The 11695-nt window shown below is 35.7% G+C and overlaps 1 protein-coding gene across 1 annotated transcript; it reads left to right on the top strand.

Moving 5' to 3' along the window:
* The first annotated feature begins 937 nt into the window (after positions 1-937).
* On the top strand, positions 938-2217 carry LOC116114594. The gene has a single exon (XM_031400734.1). It carries the CDS (start codon positions 1026-1028, stop codon positions 2010-2012), a length of 987 nt encoding a protein of 328 aa, XP_031256594.1. The 5' UTR covers positions 938-1025; the 3' UTR covers positions 2013-2217.
* The last annotated feature ends 9478 nt before the right edge of the window (positions 2218-11695 follow it).

The raw sequence follows: 11695 nt of genomic DNA, 5'->3' as shown, positions 1-11695 counted from the left end.
TTGACAAAGCAACTTGCATACTTTTTCTCTATCCGATTCACCTGTAGAAATAAAAATTGTGGGAACGAAGAAGACAATTTCAGTGGAGGCAATTAATTAGTTAGTTAATGGAGGTCACAGTCCATGACGAATTTGGTTCTTCAGACTTTTATTTAATGGTAAGAGTATCAATGTTGGGGAAAAGGGATGGAATATGATCCCATATGAATCACTTAGGGAGGTAGAAGTTTTTAGCCGTAGAAATTTTTAGCCAAGTGATGGCATTAACAATGACATGGGTGGAGAAGAATAGCCAGCTTGTTTCTTGATCCCACTTGTTTTGTGGACACAGCCAGATACTGCTGAAGTTCTGGCACCAGCTTTTCTTTGCCCTTCCAGTGCTATTATGTGATTAAGTTACAACCAAATTCCAGTTGGTCAAAAAATGTATTGTAAGATCCTGTAGCAAATGAATCATTATCATAACTGTGTGGTCAAGATCTATTTTATTTCTTATTTATCTTTATTATTTGTCAACCGCAAACTGAAAATATGCTCAACTTTATTATATCCTGATTGATGGTTTACTGTAACTTCTTCCTTTTGTCATGTATGAGTTGTATTTAATTTATGTATCACATTAGCTTTAAATTTACTATACTTTTCTAGGTGACCATGGTTCACACATGAAATCTCTTACATCATGGAACAATATCTGTTGTAAAGATTTGGATTAATTCTTACAAGAACATAATCAGTTTGTGTGTTCATAACAGATAGTGGCTGTCACAATCCATGGAAGAACCAGAATATGATTCATTAAGCTAATATTTCCAGAACATAAAGGGTATCTCAAAGAGCGTGGCCAAAAGGTAAGATATGACTTGGACACGCAATTTATGCCTTTGAATCTTATATAGTATCATGGAAGCGAAAGTGGACTTAGTATTTCTATATAAAGGAGAAGTGTAACAACCGTGAGATGTGAGAAAAAGAAGTCTAGAGTTCTTTACATAGAGAACAAGTTTCCTACTCTAGGCTAAGCAATGTCTGGCTATGGTTACAATTACAGAGGGAACTCCGGGTACAACGGTTTAGGGCCTCAGACTGATACATGGAGCAAGCCAAACAGCTATGCCTCAGATCATGTCTGTAAGCCAGTCATTGTTGATGCTGAGGGGAGGAAACATCCAATCGTTTACAATCCCGACTATAACACAGGTTCCTGTATTACAAAAACTGAAACAGTTGTGCAGCAGGTTCATTCACCTTTCAGCAGTGACCACAAACATAGCTCTCCGACGAAATTTGAGTATGAACCAGTGAAAGAGTACGGTTATGGTGAGAATCAATGGCATAAGCCGACAACTGACTACGGATATGGTGAGAATAAGTGGCATAAGCCTTCAACTGGTTATGGATATGGTGATGATAAATGGCGGAAGCCTTCAACTCCAGTTCATGATCGCCCGCAAAAGGTGGAGGAATTCCTCACCAAGTTGCAAACTGAAGCTAGTGGACCAAGGTTTAGCCCCTTGAGTGTTTCACATTGGCGCCAGACTCCTACCACAGGTAATTATGGGAATACTGGTTATGGTGATTATCGGAATGAGAACTATGATGACTATCACAGGAAAAATGGTATTGGGACAGAACCAACTATGATCACCAGTGGTGGATGGTCGAGGCCAAGCCGTACAGGATGGGCTTCTCCACCAGATACTTCACTCTCCAAACCGACAAATGACATCGGTGCAGCCATGGAGTATTTGACAGAAGTTGCCAAACCTACTACATTCACTACTTCTCCATATTCCACCACCTCTCCATATTCCGCCACCTCTCCACATTCCAGGGTCTCTGTGCCTATCTCATCAGTGTCAAAAAGAGATGACCGTACTGAAATCATTGACAGCCGGGAGGCATCAAGGCGGTATGGCAACCTCAATTCACCATCTTATCCCGTAGAATCGTACACAAACACCATTGATAGCAGGGAGGCTGCAAGGAGGTACAAAGGCACATCTCTGTGAAAGTAATATTAATACATGACTATATCATTGTGTCATGGTTTGTAAGTCTATGGGTCTGTTTTCTTCCCTTTTTTTTTCCAAATTCGAAACCTATCTGTCGTAGCAGCTAAGTTGTGGTAAAGGCTTGTTTCTAATATCAGTTGTAAAATAAGCTTTCTTATGAAGCACTTGCAATAAATTAATGGAACATTTTCCCTTTGGTGAATTCTGTCCATATGATTGCTTTCTTCTATGTTTTTAGCTTTAAGTTTGTTTTCTGTCATCAGGTTATGGTAATTACTTTCTCAGGAAACCCATAAAAGATTATATTGAATACATTTTCTAGTTTCAATAAACCAAAATTTGACATAACTTCCTAGTGAATTAAGAGTATTTCAGAATCATAAAGCTGTTCTTCTCTAACCCAAATCAAATTCATTCTTACCTTATGTAGATTAGAGTTCTTCCTGAAACTTTCAATCAGATCGTTTTCCATTGATTATGTTCCAGTTTCTTCACGTACTGCCTCATTCAAATCCAGACACTTTAATTATTCCTACGTCTGGTTAGCACACCTATATTAAACACTCCTGCTTTCAGTTACCATTCTAAAAAGTTATCAGAAGCACAAATGACATAGTATTATTAATAACATATTTAAAACACCAGCATTAATAAAACTAAAATTCAAAAGAAATACTATTCAACTTATAAGCTACATTATCTCCCTATATACGTAGGTTTAGTGATCTTTTTCAATTGCATACTCCTTCACTCCTGCACCCAACACTTAGCTACCTTGAGAACTCATGCTTCCAACATCAATCTCATTCAAGTAGGGCTCATTGAATCACCACTTTTCCTTGAAATCTGGTTTCATCATCAACCTCATCCAAAAAGAAAAGACTGATTTGAATGACCACTTTTTCGTAGAAATCTTATACTAGAAAAAATACATTCTAACTTCCTGAACTTACTAAAGTCCAAGCACTTTGATATCTCAGCACCATGACAAATGCTCTTCCTAAGAATCCGTAATTTTTTCTTTTCTTTTATGATAATATGAAATCCAAAAGAGGAGAAAATGTGAAGTACATGGATTGATGTGAAAGAATCGCCTCAACAAAATGGTGTTTGCGAGAGGAAGAATCACACTATTTTGAATATGGTGCGAAGCCCTGTTTACAAGAAGCAAGATTTTGAAGAATTTATGGCTCTAAGCAGTCAGTTGGAGCACTCATATTTTAAATAGAAGTTCCACTCTTGCTGTTCAAAATACGACCCCAAAGGAAGCATGTAGTGGACGAAGACCAACGGTAGACCATTTAAGAATTTTTGGATGTGTTGCCTATGCCCATATTCTGGACCAAAATGAGAAAAAGCTTGATGACAAAGGAGAGAAATGCATTTTTCTTGGTGTTAGTGATCAATAAAAAGCTTATAAGCTTTACAATCCTAGTACCAAGAAAATTGTAATAAGTCGTGATGTTGTTTTTGATGAAGATCAGACATGATCATGGAGTGAGAATAGTGTTAGACAACATATTCCAGCAGACTTAGATGGTGATAAGAAAATGCAGCAGCCTATGGAGAATGTGCAAAAACTAGCAACCACTCAAAATGTTCCAGTTGATCCTCAAAGCCCTTCAATAGGTGTAGCAAATGATGGTCAATTGGGAGAATAATCAAATACACTAACCAGCACACGTGCTCAACGTAATAGAAAAAGACCAACACGGATGACAGATTATGAGGTGACTAGAATTGACCAATTTGAGGACCTACTTACATATTTTGCTCTGTTTTCAGATTGTGATCCTACCACTTACGAAGTAGTTGTCAAAGAATCAAAATGGCAGAAGGTTATGAATGATGAAATTTCAACAATTGAAAGAAATAACACTTGGGAGTTGACTAATCTTCCAAAAGGGCACAAGACAATTGGTGTCAAGTGGGTTTACAAAATAAAATTGAAGGAGAGTGACGAAATTGGCAAAAAAAGGCGTGATTAGTGGCTAAACACTATAAACAAGAATTTGACATTGACTACAAAGCAGTATTTACTCTGGTTGCAAGACACGATACAATTAGATTGGTGATCACTTTGGCAGCACATAACTCATGGCCTAACTTTCAGTTGGAAGTGAAATCAGCATTCTTGCAGGGTGATTTGGAAGAACAAGTATTTATTGATCAACCTCCTGGTTATGTTAAGATTGGAGATGAGAAAAAGGTGTATAAATGAAAAAAAGGTAATATATTGACTAAAACAAGCTTTGAGAGCTTTGTATAGTCATATAGGTGCTTATTTTTCTAAGGAGGGATTTAAGAAATGTCCATATGAGCATACACTTTTTACAAAAATAGTCAAATTCAACTACCATACACTTTGACTAATGCATTATGTTTTGGGTATAGAAGTTAAACAATTTGGTAGTTGAATTTTTATATCTCAAAAGAAGTATTGGGAGAAATTTTAGATAAGTTTCAAATGAAGAATTGCGATTATGTTAGCAGACCAACTGAAGTGAGTTTGAAGCTTATCAAAGATTCTGAAGGAAGGAGGGTTGACAACACCCTTTTACAAGTAAATTATAGGAAGTTTGATGTATTTGATTGCCACAAGGCCTGATATGATGTATGCCGTAAGTCTCATTAGTAGGTACATGGAGAGCCGGAGATGCATCTTCTAGTTGCAAAGAGAATTTTGTATTACTTGCAAGGTACTGCTGATTTTGGGCTGCTCTACAGTAAGGGAGAAAATTCAGATTTGATGGGCTTTACTTAGAGTGATTATGCTGGAGATCAAGATGATAGAAAAAACACTTCGGGGTATGCTTTTATGCCAGGTTCAAGAGCTGTCTCATGGTCTTCAAGGAAACAACCAATAGTAACTTTATGAATAATCGAAGCTGAGTTCGTAGCTGCAAATTCCTATGCTTGTCAAGCTATTTAGCTGAGGAAAGTTCTTAAAGAGCTACATTTCAAGCAAGAGAGGGCTACCACTGATTATTGTGACAATAGATCAACAATAAAGCTCTCCAAAAATCTTGTTCTACATGGTCGAAGCAAGCATATTGATGTGAAGATCTTGAGGGATCTTGCAAATAATGGAGTCATTAATCTAATATTTTGCAGAAGTGAGGATCAGATTGCTGATATTCTAACTAAGCCCCTCAAATTTCCTACGTTCCAATAGTTAAGAAAGCTTCTTGGTGTCTGCACCTCAGATGATTCTTACTAAACTGATGTTTCAGACAAGACATTCAGTTTAAAGGAGGGGTTGTTGAATTAGTCTTGTTGTTTCCTAGTCAATAGGGATTAATAGATTAGTTTATTGTTTACCTAGTCTTTAGTAACATAGTTTATAGGAATTCGTTCCTAATTTCTTGCTATTAGCCGTTACTTTTAGCCCTATATAAACAGCATTAGTCTAGTATTTTATAATCAAGCAAAGCGATGAAAATTCTAGTTCTTCTTCCTTTTTGTCTTTTTCATTTCTCTATATTTAAATATTCTATCATTTGTAACATAACAATCATTTTCAACATTTCAAAAAAATAAAAAATGAATACACAAAAATGATAAAAAAGCACACCCAAGTAAAGCAACCGGGTTGAAACTTGAAAGTTTGGTACAACTTGGCATAGTTCCTAAAACGACCAACTGTGTTTGAAACAATAGTCCTGAAAAAAATAATTAAACAAAAAGCTACTTTCTTAATCCTGATTTGCTCAAATCTTATTTTCATAATGTCAAAACAAAATAATTACTTAATCTTGCACTAGCAAAAGAGAGTTAAATAACCATATATATATATATATACAAGATTTGACAATTTCCTCACGTATCAACTGAATAGGAAAGAGGGTAAATGACCTCTCCCTCTGTAGCCGGATGACAAGCCCTTTAATTATTGGGGTTAACTATACTCATGAGTCTTATGTTTGAGTGACGGGAGCTTGACAATTATCAGGTTTACCCCAAAAAAAAAAAAAAAAAAAAAAAAAAAAGAGTCCAAATGGCTGTAAAACCTCTTTCCATTGACCAATTTCATATCAGGCAACTTTAGCAATTATTATTTTCATGTTTACTACCATTATCCCTTTTAGAACCTACGGTTTTCGCATGAAGCTCATCCCAATCGACTCAATCGATCCTGTGAACTTCCGGAAAAACCTCACCCTTAAAGAAATACATCAGAGACTTATTGAATTTTGCAAGCCTCACTTTCTTCATGTAACATTCATGGCTTCTGCAAGCGCAGTCAACTCAACAAAAGTGTAGTACATATCCCGAAATTGTAAAGTATCATTAAGAAACGGGAAGAATTATTCCACTGAAAAAAAAAAAAATAGAGAAACAAAGGAGTTTCTTTTAATGGTAAAAAAAGAAGAAGGGAAAGTATCAATAAAATGAATTTTGTTTACATAAGGCATTAGGTTTAATACTTTCCTTTTGGAACTTTAATATAAACTATATTTTCTCCTATAGATTATGATAGCTGCTTCTTACAAATAAGAAGAAAAAATAACATAAAGAGAAGCAACCGATGATTATTGTGAGAGAATTGGAGAAAACATTGGATAAAAAAGATGGTTGTATCATATGAGATTTTTGAAGGTATGCATGATATTAGTTTTCTAATGTTTTATATGATATAGGATTTTTAATTTGAATTTAAATTTTATGATAAGAATTTTGTGGACTTGTTGATTAATAAGAGAAGGGATTCGAATTGTGTTAAGATTGAGGTTGCTGCTTGTTGAAGTTTGAATCCTTCTGGTAGAAGAGTAAGACAGGATGAAGAAGGCATGACCAAAGAATTTCAGTTTTAGATTAAACTGAATTGTAGTTATTTTTGAATTATGAAGTTTAATTTCTCTTAACCGTTGTAAATCAATTAAGTATAGTTATTTAGTTTTATCCTTTTAAAACTATAAAAAAGGGAATGTATTATGTACCAATTGATGAAAAATGAATGGATAATTTTTTTCTTCCTCTTCCACAGTTACAACATGGTATCGGTTTTTTTCTTAAAGGACTTGTGGGAGATGAGTTTGGAAAAGAAGATACTCCAACAGAAGATTGGAAGAGAGCCATTACAACATAAGGTTTGATGGAAAAGAAGACATTCCAGCAGAAGATTGGAGTGTTGAGATTATGGAGCCAAATTCAGTCCAAATTATAGTTGGATTAGGACACTGGTTTTTGTATTTAAGTAGAATTGTTTTCTTTTAGGAATACAATTAGGAATAGGATTATAACTGTATTATGAATTAAAATAAAATTCTTATTAGGATATGCGTTTGAGTCCTATTAGGAATAGTGTCACATATATTACCTATCAAAAAGGGTTAAGTGCTAGAGTTAGATATCACAAATTGAATAGAAGACAAAACCACAATTAGAGAGTGAGAGCCATCAAATAAGGTTTGGTGAGTATGCCAATTTGTAATATTTCTTCTTCTTCATAGTGAAATTCCGCAGCGACAAAGTGGACATAACTCTTACACGGAGAGTGAACCACTATAAAACTTGTGTTTGTGTGAGTGGTTATTTTGTGTTATTTGTTCACATTATTTTTGCTTTCAGGGATTTAGGATTTGTTAATATTCAATTAAATCCCCCCAATATGAAGGAGAGCCATTCTAACAGAAGATTGGATGGAAAAGAAAACACTTCAACAAGACGATTGGAGGAAGAAGAACACTCCAACAGTAGATTGGAGGGAGAAGAACACTCCAACAGGAAGATTGGAGGGATCAAGAATCGACATGTTTGGCAGCAAGATTGGCTGCAAGTTTGGCTTGAAAAGCCATGAAGGTATGAAAGGCCATGAAGTAAAGAACATGCTTTGATGTTCACTACCCAAAAGATTCAAGGAGAAGTGTTTAAGTTTGAATCATTTTGGTAGAAGAGGAAGACACGATGAAGAAGAAGAGCGATGAAGAAGGCATAGCCAAAGAATTTCAATTTTGTAGTTATTTTTAAATTATGAATTTGAATTTCTCTTAACAGCTGTTAATCAATTAAATGTAGTTATTTAGTTTTATCCCTTTAAAACTATGAAAAGGGGAATACATTATGTATCAGATTGAAGAAAAATGACTGGATAATTATTTTTGTTCCTCTTCCACAGTTACAAAACTGATGATCATATGTTATGAATCCAAACTGACTAGGACTTTACAGAGGAAATTGTATGACAAATTGAATTGAATTTTTTTTGAATAAATACTTAATGCCTTGTATTGCTCTGTATATACGGTACAGGTGGGTTTCTTATTGATTCCAGAAGTCCTTATCTTGTTGAACCTGCATATAGAATTCTGAAAACAGAAATAATTCGATATGTTCAACACCGTTATGGTATGCATCCCCTGCCAAGATGGCCAGATGACCTCTGTTATGCTGTAGCTCCTTCATGGAGAAATTCTTCGTTACCATCCCTTACATATCATTTTGAAGGACCTAGTTATTTTCTGGGACAAAGTCAAAATTGTGAAAGGCTTTCGGATAGATTCTGCTGGGTTGTAACGTGTAATGCCTATGGCGGAACCAGGGCCAAACTTACTAGGGGCATCTCAGCAAGTAAATTATCGATTCTTGTTTGATGTTGGAGCTAGACGAGTTTCTTTTGCACCAGACAACTGTAATCGCAATTAACAAATATAATATACCATGTTCATGACTATCTTGATCTTCTTTGAAATTTTGCTTTAAATGTTATTTCATTGTGATTGTTCCTTTGCAAGCTCATTTAGAAGAAACCATATAACAAAATCAAAATCAAGGTTCCTAGAGCCCCAAGAAAGCAATATATAGCAAAATATTTCAAAGGAAAAAAGCCACCGCAACAGCAGCGTAAATCTCACCTGCAACATTAACACCAAACCAAGCTGGCTTTGTCTTGAAATGAAGTTTTTAAAACCTATACAAATTATGGCTCTTTTCCTTTCCCAATAAAATGAAATATACAATTTCTTCTTGAAGCACAGAAGTATGTAAATTTTGATGAAATTAAGGGTTTGCATGATCAGGTTCACAGGCAAAGAGATGGGAATTTTATAGATGGTCTTTTTTTTTTTTTTTCCCAAAACTTGTGTATGGGGTTTTCAGTATCAAAGGCCATGTTTTAATCTCTTCTTGGATATTGTAGTAGAACAGGGTGAACTAGAAAAGGGTGAACAGAAAAGAGAAGGGAAAAAAATAATTTGAGAAAGAGAACATTTTTAAGAGAGTCTAGTCTTGGGATTAGTAAAATTCCAGTAAACTGATAGTTAAAGATAATCTTTTTTCTTCTATCAATTATACTTTCATGAGGGCAATATATACAAATTGATATCGGTGGAATCTTGAAGGAACGTACGACTGCTTAACCCTGAATCACTTGAAGAGTCCTTCTTCACCTTAATTGTGGGGTGCAATCTCTTCACAAACATTATATGTATGTTGATATGTAATGCAATAAACATTTGATGTATGAGTTCTGTATTTGTCAGATTTGTGTTGTAGATTGGTAGTACCATGACTAAGCAAAACATACAGTCAGGCCAATGAGAAGGCCAGCCTAGCTTTCAGTTTAATTCACCACAATTAATGCCGGTCTCTCCTAGACATGAAATGGACATTATACATGGAAAATAGAGAAAATAAACTATCACGTGTCATATAGTAGTAGTTGCCATGGTATTCTGGGAACATGAGTATCAGTTTATCAATTGGTAGTCTCTTCACACTTTGTGAGCATTTCCATTTTGCATCCAAAAAGGATAGAACGGATTAGCTAGCAGGCAGGCATAGCCTCTATAATTTGGACAAGTTTTTGATGACAGGAAAGTGGAGACTGTTAAAGGTACTATATGGATTCTTTTTCTGTTGCATAATTCATACCTTATTACACGAAACTGCAATTGTCTCTCAGATCAGTTTAGGGAAGAGATACCAGGAAGATATATTGGTATTTTTATATTCATTGCTTTAGCTTTCTGTGGTGCTTCAACTTTTCTTTTTGTACTGACCAATCTGAAACCTGACTTGACAAAGCAACTTGCATACTTTTTCTCTATCTATTCACCTGTAGAAATAAAAATTGGGGGAACGAAGAAGACAATTTAGTGGAGGCAATTCATTATTAGGTAAGGAGGTCACAGTCCATGACGAATTTGGTTCTTCAGACTTTTATTAATGGTAAGAGTATCAATGTTGGGGAAAAGGGATGGAATATGATCCCATATGAATCTCTTAGGGAGGTAGAAATTTTTAGCCGTAGAAATTTTTAGCCAAGTGATGGCATTAACAATGACATGGGAGGAAGAATAGCCAGCTTGTTTCTTATCCCTTGTTTTGTGGACACAGCCAGATACTGCTGAAGTTCTGGCACCAGCTTTTCTTCCCCTTCCAGTGCTATTATGTATAAGAGTTACACCAAATTCCATTGGTCAAAAAATGTATTGTAGATCTTGTAGCAAATGAATCATTACATAACTGTGTGGTCAAATCTATTTTATTTCTTATTTATCTTTATTATTTGTCAACCGCAAAATGAAAATATGCTCAACTTTATTATATCCTGATTGATGGTTTACTGTAACTTCTTCTTCTTTGTCATGTATGAGTTGTATTTAATTTATGTATCACATTAGTTTTAATTTACTATACTTTTCAGGGGACCATGGTTCACACATGAAATCTCTTACATCATGGAACAATATCTGTTGTAAAGATTTGGATTAATTCTTACAAGAACATAATCAGTTTGTGTGTTCATAACAGATAGTGGCTGTCACAATCCATGGAAAACCAGAATATGATTCATTAAGCAATATTTCCAGAACATAAAGGTATCTCAAAGAGCGTGGCCAAAAGTTAAGATATGACTTGGACACGCAATTTATGCCTTTGAACTTATATAGTATCATGGAAGCGAAAGTGGACTTAGTATTTCTATATAAAGGAGAAGTGTAACAACCGTGAGATGTGAGAAAAAGAAGTCTAGAGTTCTTTACACAGAGAACAAGTTTCCTACTCTAGGCTAAGCAATGTCTGGCTATGGTTACAATTACAGAGGGAACTCCGGGTACAACGGTTTAGGGCCTCAGACTGATACATGAGCAAGCCAACAGCTATGCCTCAGATCTGTCTGTAAGCCAGTCATTGTTATGCTGAGGGGAGGAAACATCCAATCGTTTACATCCCGACTATAACACAGGTTCCTGTATTACAAAACTGAAACGTTGTGCAGCAGTTCATTCACTTTCAGCAGTGACTACAAACATAGCTCTCCGACGAAATTTGAGTTATGAACCACGGAAAGAGTACGGTTATGGTGAAATCAATGGCATAAGCCGACAACTGACTACGGATATGTGAGAATAAGTGGCATAACCTTCAACTGGTTATGGATATGGTGATGATAAATGGCGGAAGCCTTCAACTCCAGTTCATGTCGCCCGCAAAAGGTGGAGAATCCTCACCAAGTTGCAAACTGAAGCTAGCGGACCAAGTTTAGCCCTTGAGTGTTCACATTGGCGCCAGACTCCTACCACGAGTAATTATGGAATACTGGTTATGGTGATTATCGGAATGAGAACTATGATGACTATCACAGGAAAAATGGTATTGACAGAACCAACTATGATCACCAGTGGTGGATGGTCAGGCCAAGCCGTACAGGATGGGCTTCTCCACCGATACTTTAC

Source organism: Pistacia vera, unplaced genomic scaffold (assembly GCF_008641045.1).
Source record: "Pistacia vera cultivar Batoury unplaced genomic scaffold, PisVer_v2 Contig714, whole genome shotgun sequence".
Classification (NCBI taxonomy): Eukaryota; Viridiplantae; Streptophyta; class Magnoliopsida; order Sapindales; family Anacardiaceae; genus Pistacia; species Pistacia vera.
Note: the sequence above shows the minus strand (reverse complement) of the source record. Positions and strands in the feature narration are given on the sequence as shown.